The sequence below is a fragment of the Oncorhynchus tshawytscha genome, linkage group LG30, assembly GCF_018296145.1.
Source record: "Oncorhynchus tshawytscha isolate Ot180627B linkage group LG30, Otsh_v2.0, whole genome shotgun sequence".
In the NCBI taxonomy this organism is placed as follows: domain Eukaryota; kingdom Metazoa; phylum Chordata; class Actinopteri; order Salmoniformes; family Salmonidae; genus Oncorhynchus; species Oncorhynchus tshawytscha.
The window spans coordinates 24,478,367-24,499,286 of NC_056458.1; the positions used below are offsets into that span (position 1 = coordinate 24,478,367).

The window sequence follows — 20,920 nt, forward strand, 5'->3', positions numbered from 1 at the left end:
CTTTGAACTGATCAGTCCGGCTCCTCGTGTATAACCATGGTACCTACATGGAGACAAACGCCTGGTGATCATTTTAAGTTATCGTGACTTGTATTTTACACTATACCACACTGGGAGAAAAGGTGAGCAAAGACAAGCACGTGATAAGTGTTATGGCTGAAGAAGTGCAACAGAACTACTAGCCTACTGGGGGTGCAGGGAAATGTACAGTACAACATTGTATCAATATCAAATGCTAGCCATCTTTATTTGCAGTAAGTTTTGATTAACATAACACGTGTTCAGAAAGGTGTCTGTTGTTTAAGAGTGACTGAATATTCTAAAGTTGTATAACTTTGCGGAAAACATTGATTTAATGACCTGATGTTCCTTTGTACAGTTTCTCCAACAGGGGGCGTGAGCATGTGTCTCTTTCCATTCTGTGGAACTTGGCTTGACCATGAAATTCATAGATTTTTACTTCAAGACTAATTGTATTACCAAGCTGCCATTCAAATATAGCTGCAGTGATGTCCAAGTATCAAATATCTGGTCTCTAAATATACTAGCAATACAGTGAGAGTTTACCCATTACAAGTTTTCATTCTAGTATAAAATAATGTAACATTTGTTATACATAATACATATTTCACACAGAAGTTTAAGAAAAAGGGCATTTCCTCGCTGAAAGTTAACCATGTACAACAACAAAAAATAGCCTACTGTAAAAAAGTTAACCTCAATGAATTCATTAATTTCCATACAGTAGGAGAAAGTGAGTGAGCTGTTTAGCATGTACCGTACAACAAAAGCATTTGAGGGGGGCATTTTTATGGTGCTGCATTTCAAGTGGTCTTTCCAGTATGCCTCCTCTGACCTAACATATTCATTTCCATCTTCCTCATCCTCCTCTGCTGTCCTCTAACAGTCGGGGCGATATGGCCAGCTTCTGTGCCACCGCCATTACCATGTCAGTGCCCTTTTCCACTGCCATCCTCCGAGACGAGGAAAGTGATGTCACACTTAGGATTCTTACGGTCTCCTGGAGCTGCTTACTGAAGCTGGGGGGAAGAGAAACAGGGGGATAACAATGTTGAGAGAGACAGGGAGATACTTTGATTTGACTATGGCTACCTGCACACCTGATACTGACATTGGTCCTCCTGACAGTGCAAAGGGGTGAATGAGAGATACAATCTCCATGGACAATTGGAAAATAACTATTCTATGAAATAATATTCCATCATGTGAAATTCCTGCATTTAGACAAACAGAGTGGAAAGGCAGGGATAAGGTTGAGGGAGGGGTGTAAATTAACTTTAGGATAGTGGTTAGACCGACATATTACTGAGATTCAGTGACTTGTGAATATGCTGAGGAAACAAAGGCAGGAAATCCACATTGTTATTATGGCAGCACAAGAGGATATTCTCCATTCAATCAAGTGACAAGAATGTAACAAGCAGGATTTATCTGTAACTTTCCACTTAAACTGAAATAACCCTGTGGACCATTTCATAACATTTCTATCTGAGGTGAACATATTTTTACGATATATCGTATCAACATTATCACAATATATTTTGCGCTAGTTGTCTGTACCTGCACCAAAATTCCAGTATTTTTCCTTCATAACCAGTTCTTCAACCTTCTTTTTAATAAGGGAGCTCATTTGTTTTCAGCACTAACAATATTTCTATGACTGATCAAAACTCATTTTCTCATGTCCCTTTGCAGCAGACATATGGTGAGCAATGTTTAGAACGTTAAATTGCCAAAAAATCCCAGTATGGAATTGCAATACATCATATTGGCACCTAAGTATTGTGATAATATCGTATCATGATGTCCCTGGCAATTCCCAGCCCTTCCATTTCTAGTCAATTTTATAATATATAGTTGTAAAGACAGTTGCGCTCATTTCTCTCAATCTTACCCAGTAGTAGCTTCTGTATTATGTAGCACATTGATTTAAAATAAATAACTGCTATATTTAGGATCTGTGTAACTAGAGATGACACATAAGAGCATGGTGTGTCAGTCACTTACTCCTCTACCTCCAGAGATGAATCTGGTCTCAACGCTGTCCTGGACAAAGTCACAAAACAACAAGAGTTAAGTACACAGATAAATTGACCAGGGTGAATGAGGTTTGGCCTGGATTCGGCAAATGAAAGTCAAGAGAGTCAAACATAGAAGTTATGTATTTTTATGTACTTCAGCTATGTACTTTTGACTGCTCATTAATTTGGTGTAGAAACACATACGCATGCACGCCTGGGTTGAGTAAATCTCAATCCACCATCAGGTCAAACTCAGTTTGGATGTCCCATCGTCAACAACACGCCCCAACCCTTGTCGGTCACCTTTCGGTTACCGACCCAATGCTCCTCCCTGCCAGGCTACCTGCAAATACCTACATCCTCCCCGCCCACTCTCTTCACGTTATTTATCTAATCCACATAACATGCGTTTGTCCCCGTCCCTGGGGAGGCAGAGAATCTTACACAGAAATGAATGCAACATATTGCATGCACACACAAAAACGCAAACAAAACCCCTTCGCTATCATCTCCAGCAGAGGGAGCCATTGCATTGTGGAAGTGCTAGAAATGTATGGTTACTACAGTCACCCTCTCCTTCACTTGCTAGGCTAAATGGGGCATCTTATGCCTTTGTGTTCTTTCCTCTATTGCTATATTTGCAGTAGTGTGGCTGCAGTACAGATAGGTACTACCTACCAATGATCATGTCAATCTCACAGCTCTGGTCCCTGTATCCACAACTCATCATGATACCCACAGTGTCATTCACCATTGCAACTGAACCAATGTCATAGTTCAAGGGGGGGAGAAAGACATAAAAATAAAAAAAAAGAAAGAAAAGAAAGAAATATACTGGTATAACAACTTATTTTATAGGCTCTACTAATGTAGTAATAACATTCCAAATGCATATCCCATCAAAATAATTGTTTATTAGAAAGTGGTGGTAGTTGGATGATAAAAGAGGCCTACAGACTCACCTCTCTGCTGTGGATGGCTTCTCTCAGTAGCCTGACCACATCCACTCCTGAACAGTTAAAGAAAGCCTTTGGTCCAACGGATCAGGATACTCTGGAAGTCGAGGTCAGACAATGAGTGAGATTTGACCATCACTTACTATTAGCCCTTGACTTTTTCTGACAAAGTTGTCAAATAGACTGTCCAAACAAGTGTAAAGACAATTAAATGTTCAAATGTCATGACTCTGAATTAGTCCAATGTTGAGAAGTCACCTGGGCTTGGTATTTTCTACTAATATCAGTCCTGGCTGCATGAATGGATCCTTTGTGGATTCATGTGTGTGTGCCTGCGCATGTGTTTGTGTGTGTTGGCTGACTGTGACGAACCTTGTCGATGTCTTTCTGCTCGAAGGAGAAGGCCCAGAGGTAGCGTCTGATCCTTCAGCTCCAGGAACTCAGCCAGGCAGGCTGCAATGTGGTAAAACCACTGGACGGGGAAAGACATCACAATGAGTCAACATTTTACAACAGTGTGCGAAAATCCAAGAGACTGGTCTGAAAGGGGATTCATACCTATGCAGGCTGGGGAATCGTATGCGTTTTCTCTAGAAACTGAGCATGGCTTTCAGCCATCAAAACCTGGCAGTCACAGCCCTCATGAGTCACCAAGATGTATTACCTTGAGTATGTCTATGTTAAATTATCTGACTTGTGTTTTCCTGATCAGTCACATGAGTAGTTTAAAAAGGACTTTGTGGCTGACAGGTGGTTTTCCAGTCAATGTCCCATATTTGTAGTTTGACTTAAAATGAATCATTGAAAGTCCATGCTTACAAAGTAAGACATTGTAACAACACTGGGATTTACAGGCACCGTTTCTACCTGGGATTAAAAAATAACCACCCCATGGGAGGGGTGGGATGAGCTGTAAAAACATGTACATCCCAAACATACAATGAAAGACTACCCTTGTGAACTCAGTACCACACACACCTGCTCTCGCGGCCCCAGCATAATACCCTGGGGTATGGCGCAGATCTTCCTGTCCACGTGAAGGGTGCTGGAGGTGCCGCAGCACGCCTGATAAATTGACATACATTTGCCAAAGATATAGAATGACTGCTGTCTATTCAGAAAGAAATGAAATCATTCAGAAGACTACACCAGGTGTAGGCCTATAATTTAGCCACAGAGGATCACCGGACGCCTGTCTAGGGAGTTTTTCCTAGCCAACGTGCTTCAACACCTGCATTGCTTGCTGTTTGGGGTTTTAGGCTGGGTTTCTGTACAGCACTTTGAGATATAAGCTGATGTGCGAAGAGCTACATAAATAAATTTGATTTGATCAATAGCTTATAAAAAAAATAGCTAACTGTGGATTGTGTGTAGCCCAATCACAAGGCATAGCCTACAGTTTGGAACACTCAGCAAATCTGTCAGTGAACAAACAGCATGTAGCCAAAACAGACCTTTCGCAATACTTCAAATACAATCGCGGGAAACCACAGACAGGAAACCACAGACAGGAAACCACAGACAGGAAACCACAGACAGGAAACCACAGACAGGAAAGCAAATGGCTCCTGCTGAAAAGAGAAGACTAATCTGCCTATAGGCTACCAAATACAGTATGTTATTAACTTCCAAATAGGCCTACTGAGCAAACAGCATTGCTTTACAAACTAAAACAAGAGAGAAAGGCTTTTGACACAAGGGCCATCGCCAGTGAGTGAGCTGCACTTCATTGGGTGATGCACAGCTCAACCTTGTTGAGGATGGCTCATAAAAGTCTCAAATTTGCCAGGATGCCCACCAATTTTTAAACTCTTGTATTGGTCAGCCTGTAGCGTGCTTTGGTGTGCGGGTTCCCAGACAAGGACCAGTTGCGCTCTGAGGTGGCTGATGTTGGTGGGATTTGGAGGATGATGGAGGCAACAGGGGAAAGAGCCTCAGATCCACAAAGTCCATTCCACCAGATGGCTGATGAGATATGTTGGCATAACTGCCATATTGCATCTCCATCCCACAGCCCTTGCTTGGAAGTGTACATCGCCAGACTGCTAAGAAACTTAGCATCCAGGCCAAGGTGGCGAGACACGGTAGTGATGACACCATAGGCCTTGTTGATCTCTGCACCAGACAGGATGCTCTTGCCAGCATACTTGGGGTCTAACATGGGCTTCAGGCAGAAGTCTTCACGCTTTTTGATGCATTTCAGAACTGCAGTTTCCTCTGCTTGGAGCAACAGTGAAGTGGGCAGAGCAGTAAGGATTTCTTCTCTTACATCTGCAAGCAGAGTCTGAACATCAGACAGGATGGCATTGTCTCCCTCAATCTGTGCAATGGCTACTGCTATAGGTTACAGGAGTTTCAGGCTGCTTACCACTCTCCCAAAATACATCATCCAGGAGGATCCTCTTGATGGGGCTGTCCATATCGGCAGTCTGTGATATGGTCATTTCTTTTAGAGACTCCTTCTTTTAGAGTCTCCCCTCCAGGAGACTGTCAAACATGACAACACCACCCCAACGGGTGTTGCTGGGCAGCTTCAATGTGGTGCTCTTATTCTTTTCACTTTGCTTGGTAAGGTAGATTGCTGCTATAACTTGATGACCCTTCACATACCTAACCATTTCCTTGGCTCTCTTGTAGAGTGTATCCATTGTTTTCAGTTCCGTGATGTCCTTGAGGAGCAGATTCAATGCATGAGCAGCACAGCCAATGGGTGTGATGTGAGCAAGCAGCCTTAATGTTCGCAGCATTGTCTGGCACCAGTGCAAATACCTTCTGTGGTCCAAGGTCATTGATGACTGCCTTCAGCTCATCTGCAATGTAGAGACCGGTGTGTCTGTTGTCCCTTGTGTCTGTGCTCTTGTAGAATACTGGTTGCGGGGTGGAGATGATGTAGTTAATTATTCCTTGCCCGCGAACATTCGACCACCCATCAGAGATGATTGTAATACAGTCTGCTTTCTCTATGATTTACTTGACCTTCACTTGAACTCTGCATTCTGCAAATTAGTACCGTAATTTCTGGACTACTAAGTGCACCAGAATATAAACCGCACCCACCGAATGAAAAATAATATATGTATTTTGTACATAAATAAGCCGCACATGTCTATAAGGCGCAGGTGCCTACCGGTACATTGAAACAAATTAACTTTACACAGCCTTTAAACTAAACACGGCTTGTAACAAAATTTTAAAAAAATAGCAGTAAACAGTAGCCTACCAAGAAAGTCATTGGTCACTATCTTCCTCCTCCTGTGCATTGAAACCACTGAAGTCATCTCCTTCGGTGTCGGAGTTGAATAGCCTCAGAATTGCTTCATCCGATGTTGGATCGCTGCCCTCTTCAACACGCAGCAGTCCAGCCTTTCGAAACCCGTTGATGATAGTGGATTTTTTGACAATGCTCCACGCTGTCAGCAGCTCTATTTCCTTTTCCAACAGCCAGATTGATCGCCTTCAACTTGAAAGCTGCATCATATGCATTTCTCCGTGTCTTTGCCATGATGAGGGTGACAAAATGACTACCGTAATCAGAATGATGGGAAGTTTGAGCGCGCTCGATTTACGTCACATTATGTGACGGTGCTCAGTTTCTTGGCGGCATGAATCTTGTGAAAGCGGGAAAAATCCATAAATTAGCCGCGTCAAAGCGTGGGAAAAAAAGTAGCGGCTTATAGTCCGGAAATTACGGTAGATAAAGCATGTCTGGTTGGAGGAGTGTGTGCTGGGCGAAGAACATTCAGCAATCTCTTCCAATACACATTGCCTGTGAACATCAGCGGTGAACCAGCTGCATACACAGCTCGAGCAAGACATTTATCAGTATTTCTCTGACTACATTCCTCCACCGTAAAAAAAAACAACTCTGATTCCAGAAGGACCATGAGCTGTTGCTATCAATAAGGTGTCTGATTCATCATTTTCACCTCAAATAGATGTAGACAGACTTTTGTCAGAGGTAGCTTGTTGTGAGCGCTGAGGGAACTTTATGCACTTGGCCAGATGATTGTGCATCTTTGTTGCATTCTTCACATATGATTTGGCACAGTATTTGCAAATGTACACAGCTTTTCCTTCTACATTACCTGCAGTGAAATGTCTCCACACATCAGATAGTGCCCGTGGCATTTTCCTGTAAAGATTTAGGAAAAAAAAGAGTAAAAAAAACAAAACAAATACAATTCCATGTACAGATAAATAGTTAAGCAGTTAGATTAAACAACTTCTTTTTAAGATAAATGTTTTAAAATGAAACATGTATGGAAACAGGTAAATTAACACTTCACAGTTAGCAGGCTCAGGCAAGCTAAAACCCACTTGGTAGCAAAAACTAACAGGCAGAAATTGTTAACAAGTTAGACATTATTTAAACACATTTTGCTGCAGGCTACTATTTACTAGTTAACAAAAAATATATTCACCCCACCTAGTACTGTAATCAAAACTTCCCAGAAAGTATTTAGTCCTAGGCTCAGACAGTTTAGTAGTATGGGCTCAATAGCATCCCATTAGTGTGCAATATCTTGAGAATCAGATGTACATGTGATGGAAGAATGCACTGTGCATGCAGAGGGTTTCAATTCCATTGAATTGGAGATATTTTGGTTAAACTATGCCTCAGGACCTAGAATTGGCTTTGTGTATCCCACAAAAAAGTTTCACTGTTATAAGCTAACTTTATTGATTAATTTAAGCAAAACTCCCAACATTCCCGGGCTTAATTATATAAGGCCTCCACTGCTCTATGCCAGTATGCAAAAGCGATGATAATGCATGCAATACTTTGTTATATAGATTTTTTTTTTTTTTCCTTCATGCGTTCCTGTACCTCAGATCCTCCTCAGATCCTCCCCAGGTCACCCCTCCCAGGTTCGCTTTTTGTTTAGGTACCTCCCAATTTGCAAATTAAGCACTGAGTAAATTGGTTAATAGACCAATGATAAAGACAGTTCCAAACCTCTCTGCCAATAACAGCTAGTTTTCAGTTTTCCCCTTTCCACTCAGACCACTCCCAGAAAGTCCTAGCAAAATTCTTGCTTGAGAAATAGTTTTGCTAAATAGCTATTTTTGCCCATTTTAATGGAATTATATTACAGCAAGATACTTAATTGTTACGCAGACAATATTTGATATTGATATAAAACCGGTTGCATTGGGCCTTAAGGAATACAGTACAGTACTGTACCTGTGCCATCAGGTGTAGACCTCACAAAAGTGGGCAGCATCTTGACTGCCGCTTGGCGGTTTGTGTGTTTGTCCCGCCTTATGATCAGGTCCTTCCTGAGGCGAGACGACACCTCCCGCAGCTTCTCCACAGAGCGACGGAAAGGCTGCAGACACTCTACCAATGAGAAGGTTTGTTATTTCTATTTCAGGACAAGGTTACCATTGTCCATGTCATCTGGTATTAACACCTGTATGCCATCTATAACACTATTACAGATAATGGCATAGTCAAAGATGACCAGTGGGATTATGACATGTTATTCAGAGTAACACAACAGTCAGAATATACAAAAATAAGTATTTCTCCACAAGGTGACGATGCCCATGCATATGTAATTCTCCGTCAGAAATATTCCATCTCCAGTGAAAGTCATGTATCATTTTAAGTTAACTTGACTGGATGAATCCCTAGATCCTACTTTTATGTTCTCTTCAAATATGATACTGTAATCTTAAATCAATGTTGTAAAGCAGATCTGCTCATGACAACACTGATGTCTTTTCAGGAGACACCCAGCCCTAATTAATCTTAATCTTAATTCATCCAGGTCATATATCATTCATCCAGGTTCAATTAGGTCTCCCTTGCTAAATATATTTTATCTCAATGAAACCTGGATAAATAAAGGTTAGATTGCTATAATTTTTTTAATGTCCTTGACTTGAAACATGGACTAATTGACGCCTTTATTAGGGAGTGTAAACTGACCTACACGTCAGAAAACAGGCAAAAAAGTTCCACGGGAAAGGAACTGGTATTGTTTGGGTTGAACACAGTCAGCCATAAAAAATTTTTATAGACCTCTGAAGATGAAGAAAAAAAATCTTTGTTTGGGGCCTACAAGGCAGAGTAGTGGCATGTCCTAAACGCTCCGTCCTGTTGAAATACCTTCGACAAGTTTCAACATTCATCCCTTCACTATTGTTTTAGACTGTGAAGGAGTTAATGGTGAAATTGGAGGAGAGAGTAATGAGGGAGTTGCTAGTTTGGTGCTTTAGGTACGATATTCGTCCGACGGAGCGAGTCGGGGATTTGATGGCACCTGGGTCAGCGCTCCATACTCGTCCTGAGGTGCGTGTTAGTCGGCTGGTGAAAATTGTGCCAGCCTCACGCACTAGGCCTCCTGTGTACCTACCTAGCCTTGCACGTCCTGTGCCAGCCCTGCTCTCAGGCTCTCCAGTACACCTTCACGGTCTAGCCCATCCTGTGCCACCTCCACACTCCAGCCCTCCAGTAGCAGCTCCCCGCATCAGGCTTCCTGTGCGTGTTCTCGGTTCAGTACCACCAGTACCAGCACCACGCATCAGGCCTACAGTGCGCCTCGCCTCTCCAGCGCTGCCGGAGCCTCTCTCCTCTCCTGCGCTGCCGGAGTCTCCCGTCTGTTCAGCGCTGCCAGAGCCTTTCTCCTCTACAGCGCTGCTGGAGTCTCCCGCCTGTTCAGCGCAGCCAGAGCCTTTCTCCTCTCTAGCGCTGCCGGAGCCTCCCGCCTGTTCAGCGCAGCAGGAGCCTTCCTCCTCTCTAGCGCTGCCGGAGCCTCCCGCCTGTTCAGCGCAGCCAGAGCCTTTCTCCTCTACAGCGCTGCCGGAGCCTCCCGCCTGTTCAGCGCAGCCAGAGCCTTCCTCCTCTACAGCGCTGTTGGAGTCTCCTGCCTGTTCAGCGCAGCCAGAGCTGCCAGTCTGCATGGAGCAGCCAGAGCTGCCAGTCTGCATGGAGCAGCCGGAGCTGCCAGTCTGCATGGAGCAGCCGGAGCTGCCAGTCTGCATGGAGCAGCTGGAGCTGCCAGTCTGCATGGAGCAGCCGGAGCTGCCAGTCTGCATGGAGCAGCTAGAGCTGCCAGTCTGCATAGAGCAGCCAGAGCTGCCAGTCTGCATAGAGCAGCCAGTCTGCATGGATCTGTCAGTATGCATAGAGCTGCCAGTCTGCATGGAGCAGCCAGAGCAGCTAGATGCATGGAGCAGCCAGAGCTGCCAGTCTGCATGGAGCAGCCAGAGCAGCTAGATCCACCAGTCAGCCAGACTCTTCCAGATCTGCCAGTCAACCAGACTCTTCCAGATCTGCCAGTCAACCAGACTCTTCCAGATCTGCCAGTCAACCAGACTCTTCCAGATCTGCCAGTCAACCAGACTCTTCCAGATCCGCCAACCAGCCAGGATCTGCCAAAGCCTACTACCTGCCTGAGCTTCCTCTCAGTGCTGGGCTTCCCCTCAGTGCTGGGCTTCCCCTCAGTGCCGAGCTGCCCCTCAGTCCCGAGCTGCCCCTCAGTCCCGAGCTGCCCCTCAGTCACGAGCTGCCCCTCAGTCCAGTGGGGTTCTGGGTGAGGACTATTAGGCCATGGTCGGCGGTGAGGGTGGATTATCCCAGGACGCAAGGGGGAGGAACTATGACAATTATGGAGTGGGGTCCACGTCCCGAGCCGGAGCCGCCTCCATGGACAGACGCCCACCCGGACCCTCCCTATGGTTTTGAGGTGCGTCCGGGAGTCCGCACCTTAGGGGGCGGGGTTCTGTCACGCCTTGGTCTTAGTATTTTGTGTTTTCTTTAATTATTTGGTCAGGCCAGGGTGTGACATGGGTTATTGTGGTGTGTTTTTGTCTTAGGGGTTTTGTGGGGTGTCTACGTAGTCTAGGGCTGCCTGAGGCGGTTCTCAATCAGAGTCAGGTGATTATCGTTGTCTCTGATTGGGAACCATATTTAGGCAGCCATATTCTGTGAGTGTTTTCGTGGGTGATTGTTCATATCTCTGTGTGTGTTAGCACTAGATAGACTGTTTAGGTTTTCATGTTCCGTTTCTTGTTTTTGTATTTGTAGTGTTTATTCATTTATTAAACATGTATCGAACTAACCACGCTGCATTTTGGTCCGACTCTCTTTCGACGGAGGAAAGCCGTAACAGAAAGTAGATAAAAGAAATCAGTATAATTTAATACCATATTAATAACACACATTTTTGTCATTAAATTCAATGTAACAAACACTACAAATGAAAGATCTACAGGGGTATAAAAAAGTGGTTGACAGTAATTTACATTTTTTTGTAAACTATTGCTTTAATCTCTTTTTGGCTGGGCCTGGAGGAGGAAGAGGAGGTAGAGGAAGAGCATTGGCGTTAGAAGTCGATAAGGCAGTCTGTGGCTTCTGAGACAGGGGTGAAGGATTGGATGGGCGAGGTGCTCACTCTGAAACCTGGGGCGCTGAAGTCTCCTCTTCCCCCAGATTCTGCTGTGTCCAGATCATCAATCAGGCCACTGGAATAAAAGTAACACAGTTATACAGAGCAGGGTCATGTTCATTGAGGTAGACCGTAGGAAAACATTATGCAACAGATAGTGAAAATTTGCATTTCTTATTGGACAAGTGCAAGTGTTACATGCACACTGTTATACAGAGAAGTAATGGGCTTAAGAGGTAGATTGATGACATATAGTTACTGGAGTGCTATGGAATCTAAAATCAAGTGTAGACCAGCACTAAACGCTGCAGTCTGCTTACTACCATCTCATATTGACCCAAATTTTTTTTTTTTTATGAACTATTAAACCAGCAGAAAATGGCAAATTAACAACTACTTAAATAGGGGTATACTAACAGCCTTAGTCCACTATGGACAACTGTGAAGTCTTATAAGCATGTAATAGTTCTCTGAAGCATCATAGCATGTCTAACTATCAGGGTATATCCTTGACAGACAAATAGGGTCCGCTTATCAGACTCCCCTCCCTATCCTCTGTCACCGGGGGTGGGTACTACAGTAACAGTCAAATGGAGTTTCCCCCAAAAGATCCATCGCTATTTCCGGTTGTTTTGCTTACCTTTTTTGGTTATTGACGGTAGTATCACATGGTTTGGCCTCAGCAGTCCCTAGAAAGAGACCAAAGAGTGAAAACATTGGCTCCCTTTTTCTCCCATTCAAACATGGTGGAAAGAGGCTTTAGGAAAGTGTAAAACAAGCCAATGACAGAAAGTGAGAGGACAGTACCTGAATATATATGCTCTGTCTGGTCCAGAGCACTCAGAAAGTCTCCACTCTGGAAGATCGTCACACAGACAGAAGACCAGAAGAGCTAGTCATTTAGTAGTCACTCTTATCCAGGGTAACTTGAAGTCAGTGCATTCAACCAAGTTTAGTAAGAAAAACAACCACATATCACAGTCACTGCAAGTAGACCCTTCTTTGAAGAAAAAAAACAAGTACTAGTGTGTGTAGTACTGCCAACCAGGAGTACCTGTCCGTCTCTGGGTGCAGCCTTGGAGAACTCTTTATTCTTGATGCAGTCCTCTACATGCTTCTCATGGTACTTGAGAGGAAATAGTTGCTGACACAGGAAGCACTTCTCTCCCTGTACCACCCTGCCGTGGAGACAACACACGTAGAAAAGGTATGAACATCAGTTGCTTGTCTTCCATTAATTCATATTTGTTAACATGCATTATAGGAAGGGGGAGTAAGGGAAATTTACTTTCAACACCTTAGGATGAGACACAACAAAATCCCTAAGTAACCCAAGCTGCTAGACCAAGGTAAATGCTGTCATACCTACTTACTTGCCAGAGCCAGAAGAGCTGGGCTGCTCCTCTCCAATGTTCTCACCCCTTCTGGTCCTCTTCCTACGAGCCTTGACTGAAACTACATATCAACATGACTGTTTTACTGTATGTACATCAGTCCTAAAGTACTATAAAATACTATTTGTGGGTACTGTAAAATTTGGCGACATTGACAAGTTAATCATTTTCATCATGCTGGTCTGCTGTGCCTACTCAGAATCAGATGTACTGTCCTACAAAAGGAAAATCGTATCACCCTGCGATTGGCTCTCCTCTGCCATTTCCTCCTCCATGATAGCGGTGGTACCGTCACAGTAGGCAGCGTGCATCTCAATCTCCGTCAGGGGGAAGAGACGCATGCACATGGGACAGTCCATGTTGGGGCTCCGAGGGAAGGCAGGCTCTGGGATATCCTCCTCCATCCGAACATCCTCTCCTACAGCAGGGATCCCCACAGGGCTACTCCTCCGCCCCTCCTCCTCTCCAACCACCAACATCCCCTCTTCACGCTGTTCCAGAGGGCGGGGTGATGAAAAAAAGGTCTGGATCTGAGGCAGGGACTGGCTCTTTGGCTGGGGCTACAGGTTGCCAAATCAATCATAGACATCAACAATCCTCGTCCAAAAACTTCTGATAAATCCCACAATGCCTCCCCACAAAAAAAACCTGTACTTGTCTTTTCCTGCTAGCACTGACTTTGCTGATAACTTCTTTGAGGGAAAATGTATTTCCTACAACTGTTGTCTCACCTAACTATCTTAAGATGACTGCATTAATTGTAAATCGCTCTGGATAAGAACGTCTGCTGAATCAGGGGTTCCCAAACTTTGTCACTCAGGCCCCCCTTCCTGCATTGGGGAACCTCCCACACCCCATATTTTCCATGAGTCCAAGCACTGTTCATGACACAAACGGTTCATACAAAATGTCCTCTCCGCCAACAAAATGGGTAAGTTTAAAGCTTATTTCCTGCAATTCTATACATCATCTAATGTACACTGCTCAAAAAAATAAAGGGAACACTTAAACAACACACTTCTGTGAAATCAAACTGTCCACTTAGGAAGCAACACTGATTGACAATAAATGTCACATGCTGTTGTGCAAATGGAATAGACAACAGGTGGAAATTATAGGCAATTAGCAAGACACCCCCAATAAAGGAGTGGTTCTGCAGGTGGTGACCACAGACCACTTCTCAGTTCCTATGCTTCCTGGCTGATGTTTTGGTCACTTTTGAATGCTGGTGGTGCTTTCACTCTAGTGGTAGCATGAGACGGAGTCTACAACCCACACAAGTGGCTCAGGTAGTGCAGCTCATCCAGGATGGCACATCAATGCGAGCTGTGGCAAGGTGGTTTGCTGTGTCTGTCAGCGTAGTGTCCAGAGCATGGAGGCGCTACCAGGAGAGGCCAGTACATCAGGAGACGTGGAGGAGGCCGTAGGAGGGCAACAACCCAGCAGCAGGACCGCTACCTTCGCCTTTGTGTAAGGAGGAGCACTGCCAGAGCCCTGCAAAATGACCTCCAGCAGGCCACAAACGTGCATGTGTCTGCTCAAACGATCAGAAACAGACTCCATGAGGGTGGTATGAGGGCCCGACATCCACAGCTGGGGGTTGTGCTTACAGCCCAACACTGTGCAGGCCGTTTGGCATTTGCCAGAGAACACCAAGATCGGCAAATTCGCCACTGGCGCCCTGTGCTCTTCACCGATGAAAGCAGGTTCACACTGAGCACGTGACAGACGTGACAGTCTGGAGACGCCGTGGAGAACGTTCTGCTGCCTGCAACATCCTCCAGCATGACCGGTTTGGCGGTGGGTCAGTCATGGTGTGGGGTGGCATTTCTTTGGGGGGCCGCACAGCCCTCCATGTGCTCACCAGAGGTAGCCTGACTGCCATTAGGTACCGAGATGAGATCCTCAGACCCCTTGTGAGACCATATGCTGGTGCGGTTGGCCCTGGGTTCCTCCTAATGCAAGACAATGCTAGACCTCATATGGCTGGAGTGTGTCAGCAGTTCCTGCAAGAGGAAGGCATTGATGCTATGGACTGACCCGCCCGTTCCCCAGACCTGAATCCAATTGAGCACATCTGGGACATCATTTCTTGCTCCATCCACCAACGCCACCTTGCAGTGTCCAGGAGTTGGCGGATGCTTTAGTCCAGGTCTGGGAGGAGATCCCTCAGGAGACCATCCGCCACCTCATCAGGAGCATGCCCAGGCGTTGTAGGGAGGTCATACAGGCACGTGGAGGCCACACACACTACTGAGCCTCATTTTGACTTGTTTTAAGGACATTACATCAAAGTTGGATCAGCCTGTAGTGTGGTTTTCCACTTTAATTTTGAGTGTGACTCCAAATCCAGACCTCCATGGGTTGATAAATTTGATTTCCATTGATAATTTTTGTGTGATTTTGTTGTCAGCACATTCAACTATGTAAACAAAAAAGTAGTTAATAAGAATATTTCATTCATTCAGATCTAGGATGTGTTATTTTAGTGTTCCCTTTATTTTTTTGAGCATTGTATATTCATGTCATATTTGAGTGACCTAAACATCACAACAAAATGTATAGGGTAACAATCTAGCTAAAAAACGCTTCCTGACATGGGTTCGTTGATGTGGACATTTGACAAATTATAAACAGCCCACTAAGGTATGCAATGATAAGAGGAATACTGATGATGCACTCCCCAATTTCGAAATAGTAGAATCAAATGTGCAAGGTACTATTACAACTTTCAAGAGTAAATTGAAAGCCAGACAGTTTTCTTTTTGGAGGGGGGGGGGGCCCGGGGCAAGCACCACAGTTTGGAAACCACGGTGCTAAATGGCTAAAATGTAAAACCATAGCCTCACAATTCTATGCACACACCCATTATATCTAGGTGTTGGGTAAAAGGAGAATCATTCAGAACCGTAGTCAAAATGCTCTATGTATGAGTGTCTTTGGTAGTGCTGAAGTGACTAACCTGTGCAGGGCTGGTGACCATGAGGTCTTGAGTGCTGTCGTCACCGAGTTGGGTCTCTGTCATCAGAAACAACAAGAAGTAGCGGCATGACAATTACAGCTACATATGAAGCTCAAACATGAATTATTCAAATCTAAATAGAACCATATATACCTACTGGTTTATGGAATAATTACATTATTTCTTATACCTGGAACTTGTAAGCCTCTGACATCCACTTCTTCCTCCTCCCTCTTCTCTCCACCCTCTTTATCATCCATCTTTTCTTCCTTCTCATCTTCCTCCCTCTCCTCCAGTAAGTCAGGTGGTTGTTTTTCTGCTAGTCTTTCCTCTGTTCTTCTAAGGCCAAGTCTCCTGATAAAATGAGAAATCAACTCTCTGAATTCTTTATACATTGTTTTTAAAATTCTTGTGCACAATTAATACACTTGTATCATTGAGATTAAAGACAACCTAGGTCCATACTGTATGATTTAGCAGTTTACGCCTCCCATACCGTTGAAGTAGAATTAGCTGACTGGTATCTGCATGAAATACAGGGGAGGGAGATTTCTATGGGAAGACAAAACAAAGACAAATTTGCTGGGGGAAAAACATCAAGTGGATCGGCCTTTCTACATAATAAAATGTGTCTATCCCAAATAGACACACTTAAACCCGTATTATAAAAACACATTGGGATTGTAAATTGTTGATAGTGCCATCAAGTGGTTAGATAGTGTAACAAGGGACTTTAAGTAAGTACTGTAGCACCATCAGAGCCTTTGATATGATTGACACTTCTAAAGAAAAATAATAATATTAATACAGCCTACGAAAATACAAAAATGCATTGCTCCAAGCTGCCTATAATAGGCATTTCTAATTATTAAGCAATACTCACTTCCTCTTGTTCAGGAGAGGACACAAACAGATCCTGGCAGTCCTTCCACTCCTGCCTTCCTCTCTTCCCTCCCCCTTCCACCCCCCACCGTGACAGCTGTCTCGCCCTCTTCTCTTCATCATCATCATCATCTTCTACCACCTCCACTAGCTCTTCCTGACGTTTTCCCCCTCTCTCCTCTTCTTCCAGGAGTCGTGGGGCCCTGTGTCTCTCGAGGCGTCCCCTCCTGGAGAAGGGTTTCTCTGGGGGCCCAGGGAGGACTGGCTCCCCCCAGCCTGCCTTCCTCAGCAGACCCCTCTGGGTCTCCTTCAGGCTCTTCTCATACACCTCCAGCTGGGACAGGATCACCTGTAAGGAAAATCATGTAATTTCTATTAGACACTTACAGTTAGAAGTCATGACATCTAACATCAGATCAATGAAATATTACAAAATAATGGATGGAACTTTTCTAACACAATAGCACATAGTATTCATACCCCTCACTTTTTGTGTTCCCAGAAGTCAGTTACCCACATTGACTCATAATCCAGAAAATGTCTGTGTGAGAGAAAAACTACATCAGACCAAAAAGGATCACCTGTGTGTAGGCGTCTGGGTTCTGCCCCCGTGGACAGAATGGCACACCCCAATAGTAGCGCACCACTCCCCCATAACCCTGGCCGTCTGTGGAGGGAGAGAGGCGGCTGGAGGAGGCCAGGGGCTGGTGGGAAGAGGTGCTTCCGCCTTTGGCCTCATCCTGGCTCCTACCTGCAGCCTGTCTGAGAAGAGAGGGAGAGGGGGCTCCATACATGCCCTTGAAGGTGAACTTCTTCCGGATGCACTTGGACTGGCTCTCCCCCTCCTCGCACGCGGCGCCTTCGAAGTTGTGAGTGCGTTTCTTGGGGACGAGGCAGGGGCTGTGTCTGTGTTGGGGGGAACGGTGGTTGTGGGTGTTTGGGGAGAGACCCTGGTTGCTTGGCTGAGGGAGGTCATTCTCCTGTGGGAAGACTGGGCTGGGCGAGTGAGCTGACTGCAAGAGAGAGAGAGAAAGATATTTACAGTGTATTGTGGAAACTAGGTTTCGGGTGAGGCCAAAATCTCTATAACAGTACTGGTGATAGACAATATTGTAGTTCCCTGGTTTCACCTTTTCAGGACCATTTTCCTCTTCGTCATCATCTGACCAGCGTAGCGCCATATTACTGGTTAACTCCTGCATTGGCTGAGTCTCCAAAGCCAATGTAAGTTCCTCTGAATTAAGGTCTTCTTCTGCAGCTAAAAGGGAACAATCATGTCAATACATACATTGAATCTGAACATAAAAAGCCAAAAGGGCAGGCAGAGAGGCCATTTGAACCTGCCATAAAGGTATTTCTTGTTCTTATTCATACTCAATGTATGATCGTAACATTGCTTTGTATGTATGACAGTGTTTAAAACAATAGGGGAAAAAACATACCCAACTTTGCAGGCATGCTAATCCTGTTTACAGTTCTCTGCGAGGATTCACCCTCGCGTTCCTCTTGGTCAACAACTTTGTCTGAAACTCCAGCAGTCTTCCTTATAGGCACAAATCTCTTGTTCAGGGACAGGGTTGTTCTGGGGCATGGTGGAAGGCACTCGGAGGCATCCCTGCTCTTCACAGCATCATCTCTGTCTCCATCCTCATAGTCTCCTGTTGCAGAGACACTTTCAACACAGCTCTGTGGACCCTGGTCCCTTATCTGATCAGTTCTGGGAAAGACTGGACTTCCAGAGAAGGTCTCTTTCTCTTCTAGTCCTCTTTCAGTCTTAGAGAACATGGTGCTTTTAGGAGAAGTTGGACTCCCTTGTTCCTCTGCCTTTCCTCTATCAGTCTTGAAAAAGACCAGGTTTTTAGGAATGGTGGGACTGGCCTCTTTTTCTTCCTCTCCTGAATCACAATTCGAGAACATGGCGCGTTTAGGAAAGGAGGGACTACTTTGGCCTGGTTCCACACCTCTCTCTGTTTTGGAAAACACAGGGGTATTGGAGAATGTGGGGCTCTTGGGCTGATAAGATTGAGATTTCTGGGACTTTGTGGGAAGCGTTAAGCTGGGATGACCCTTTAGTAGGAACCCAGAGGCCTGACAGTCTACTAGGAGGTCCTGGCTAAGCTTCTCCAGGCACAGGACAGGTTTGTTGGCTTGGGGAGCCGTAGTGGAAGGGAAACCAGGGGACTTGATCCTGAGTTGGGACTGGGAGTCACTCTTTGTGGAGTTGTTGTAGTCCTGAGATTCAATTGCCTTGGCTGAGCGGTCTCCGAAAAGGTTCCTCTGAGAAGACCCCTCTTCCTTAAAATGGCATAGAAGATGTTATCATAAAAACATTGTAAGAACTGATCTGGCATGCATTCTTAGCCTGTGATGAGTGTAAGATGATGCCAACATTGTTGTTAAAAACACATATAGATCTAAGTAAGTTGTTGGTTCTTCTACCCTGCTGTCACCAGAACTTAACACATACATTAGTTAAGTCTTAAGGTATGAGCGTAGTTAGTTAGATCTGGGCCCATTGAAGCCCCTGAAGAAATGCAGAACAGCAGCCAGGGTTGAACAGGCAATGACAGATGAATAATGGCGTAGGTCTGTGTGTGTTCACCACTGACCTGTGAGGATGGGAGAGGCACTGAGGTGGAAGCTTGGCTGAGGGGGGAGGACTGGGAGTAGACCTTCTGGGTCTGAGACAGGTCAGGCATATCTAGTAATGGGCTTCCCTCCTTCTTCCCCCTCCTCCTCCTGTCTGAGGGAGCCACCCCTACATGAACACCTCCACCGCGGACTCCCTCCCTGTCAGCCACACCATGGTTAGGGTAGGAGAGTTTACACCTGGGGGGCTGTATGCTGCTCTCTCCCTCTGGAGGAGAATTTTGACATTGTTGTGTAGGGCTCCCTGACCCGAGCGAAGATTCTGAGTGGGGATGAGTAGGGCTGTCTGCCTGAAGGGATACAGCAACACTCATGTATCACAGGAATAGACAGAATGCAATACAAATGGTTGGATTGATCTGAAACAATGGCGAGGACTGCTAGAGTAAATCTCCAGGCGACATTTGATTTCTGTCAGTAATATCTACACTTACATAGAGGCTTTCAGCAATGGCCTTCCTCACGGCCTCTTCCTCCTGTCGTTGCCGGAGAGCAGCGCTGCTGGCCTCCTGTTTACTCAGTCTCATGGCCAGGTCCAGCATCTCCTCCTCTGTCATCTCTGAGAAGAGAAGGGACAGTTTCAGTACAGTAGGTTAAAGTTCCATCTTGTAGTGCTTCAATAGTTGCATTCTGTTGATGTGGTACATGAAAATTCTGAGTCTAATTAGCTACAAATAAGGAGACATATGTTGGTCAAATACCGTTTGTTCGTGTTCTACTCTCCTTCTCCCGTTTGCGCTCCCCTCTTGATGATGATGATGTCGGTCTGAAGTCTTCATCCTGGGTTAAGAAGAGAGATGAGTTGTTAATGACATGAAGAATATAAAGACTGCAAGCTATGCTTGATAAGCGTCAGCCAAGCAGTATCTCTGTTTCAGACCATTTGTATTTGGCTCTCTAAGCTAGGCATCCAGGTTTGTATAATATTATTATTCACGCCTGGATGCCTAGCTTAGAGATCCAAATACAAATAGCTTGAAGCCCGACAGTTATCAAGTATACCATACAGTATTTGTATTCTAGCTAAGATTTAATGAAAGCTATATTTCGGTGTAAATTGTCCTCTCTCGGTAGTTCTGCGTCCAGTGTGGGAAGATAGTTTGCTAGCAATTTAGTGTGCTACCAGCTAGCTAAATACAGTAACGTTATTTCAGCTGGTTACCTCGTCTCTATCTGAGATGACGACATTGCCCTCTTCCTGAGCTCGTCGTCGTTTCCTGGGACAATCATCGGTGCCTCTGTTCTCTCGCTTTTTCCGAGGAGGCATGTTGTTCGGTAGACTTTGGTGCTGAAATCGAGACAGATTTGTTAGTTAGCTAGCTACTGTAAGCTATCTTATGTTACGACAGTTGAGATCTGCTGCACACCCATCTTCCTGAGAATCATGAAAAAATGAAAGTAGAACGGTTACTTATGCATAACGATTTCTGAGATTGAAGTTACAAACCCTTCAGTCCAATATTAACACTCGCATTCAGTTTTAGGTAGCTATAATTTCTACTTTTAGCAACACATTTGACAAAATTCGTTTCAAGAAGCCATTTTCTTAAACCACGTGACTCAAAGCAGGGCGAACTTTTTGATAGAGGGGTGAAATGTGATGTGCTCTCTTTGGAATGCACATTTCAAACAGGTAACG

The 20,920-nt window shown here is 44.9% G+C and overlaps 1 protein-coding gene across 12 annotated transcripts; it reads right to left on the reverse strand.

Annotated features, from left to right (window-relative positions):
* Positions 1 to 228: 228 nt before the first annotated feature.
* LOC112228542 (BRCA1-A complex subunit RAP80) lies at positions 229 to 20,873 on the reverse strand. Of its 12 annotated transcripts, XR_002950070.2 has the most exons (24): positions 20,729 to 20,873; positions 20,444 to 20,569; positions 19,983 to 20,061; positions 19,716 to 19,840; positions 19,242 to 19,571; positions 18,075 to 18,927; positions 17,763 to 17,890; positions 17,214 to 17,645; positions 16,634 to 16,981; positions 16,247 to 16,302; positions 15,941 to 16,104; positions 15,751 to 15,806; positions 13,027 to 13,348; positions 12,768 to 12,849; positions 12,449 to 12,572; positions 12,202 to 12,250; positions 12,035 to 12,083; positions 11,401 to 11,470; positions 8,184 to 8,339; positions 7,084 to 7,130; positions 3,371 to 3,470; positions 3,005 to 3,095; positions 2,029 to 2,067; positions 229 to 1,040 (listed from the first exon to the last, which is right to left on the reverse strand). XR_002950070.2 is itself a non-coding variant. In XM_024393948.2 (19 exons), the coding sequence occupies exons 2-19, from the start codon at positions 20,546 to 20,548 to the stop codon at positions 11,273 to 11,275; spliced, it is 3,393 nt and encodes a 1,130-aa protein (XP_024249716.1). In that variant the 5' UTR covers positions 20,549 to 20,569; positions 20,729 to 20,873; the 3' UTR covers positions 11,055 to 11,272. The 12 variants fall into 12 exon arrangements, 3 of the variants coding, with proteins under 3 accessions (XP_024249716.1, XP_024249715.1, XP_024249717.1); XR_002950071.2 differs by lacking the exon at positions 2,029 to 2,067; XR_002950068.2 differs by having other exon boundaries at positions 229 to 2,067.
* Between the last annotated feature and the right edge of the window lie 47 nt (positions 20,874 to 20,920).

Bases quoted from the DNA above. Each gene is read 5' to 3' on its own strand.
- LOC112228542 (XM_024393947.2), bottom strand. From the start codon at position 20,548: ATGCCTCCTCGGAAAAAGCGAGAGAACAGAGGCACCGATGATTGTCCC. The intron at 17,646-17,762 runs GTGAAACCAGGG...TCTCTCTTGCAG, and splicing joins AGGAAAATGGTCCTGAAAAG to TCAGCTCACTCGCCCAGCCC. The intron at 12,573-12,767 runs GTAAGTAGGTAT...TCTCCACGGCAG, and splicing joins AGCTCTTCTGGCTCTGGCAA to GGTGGTACAGGGAGAGAAGT.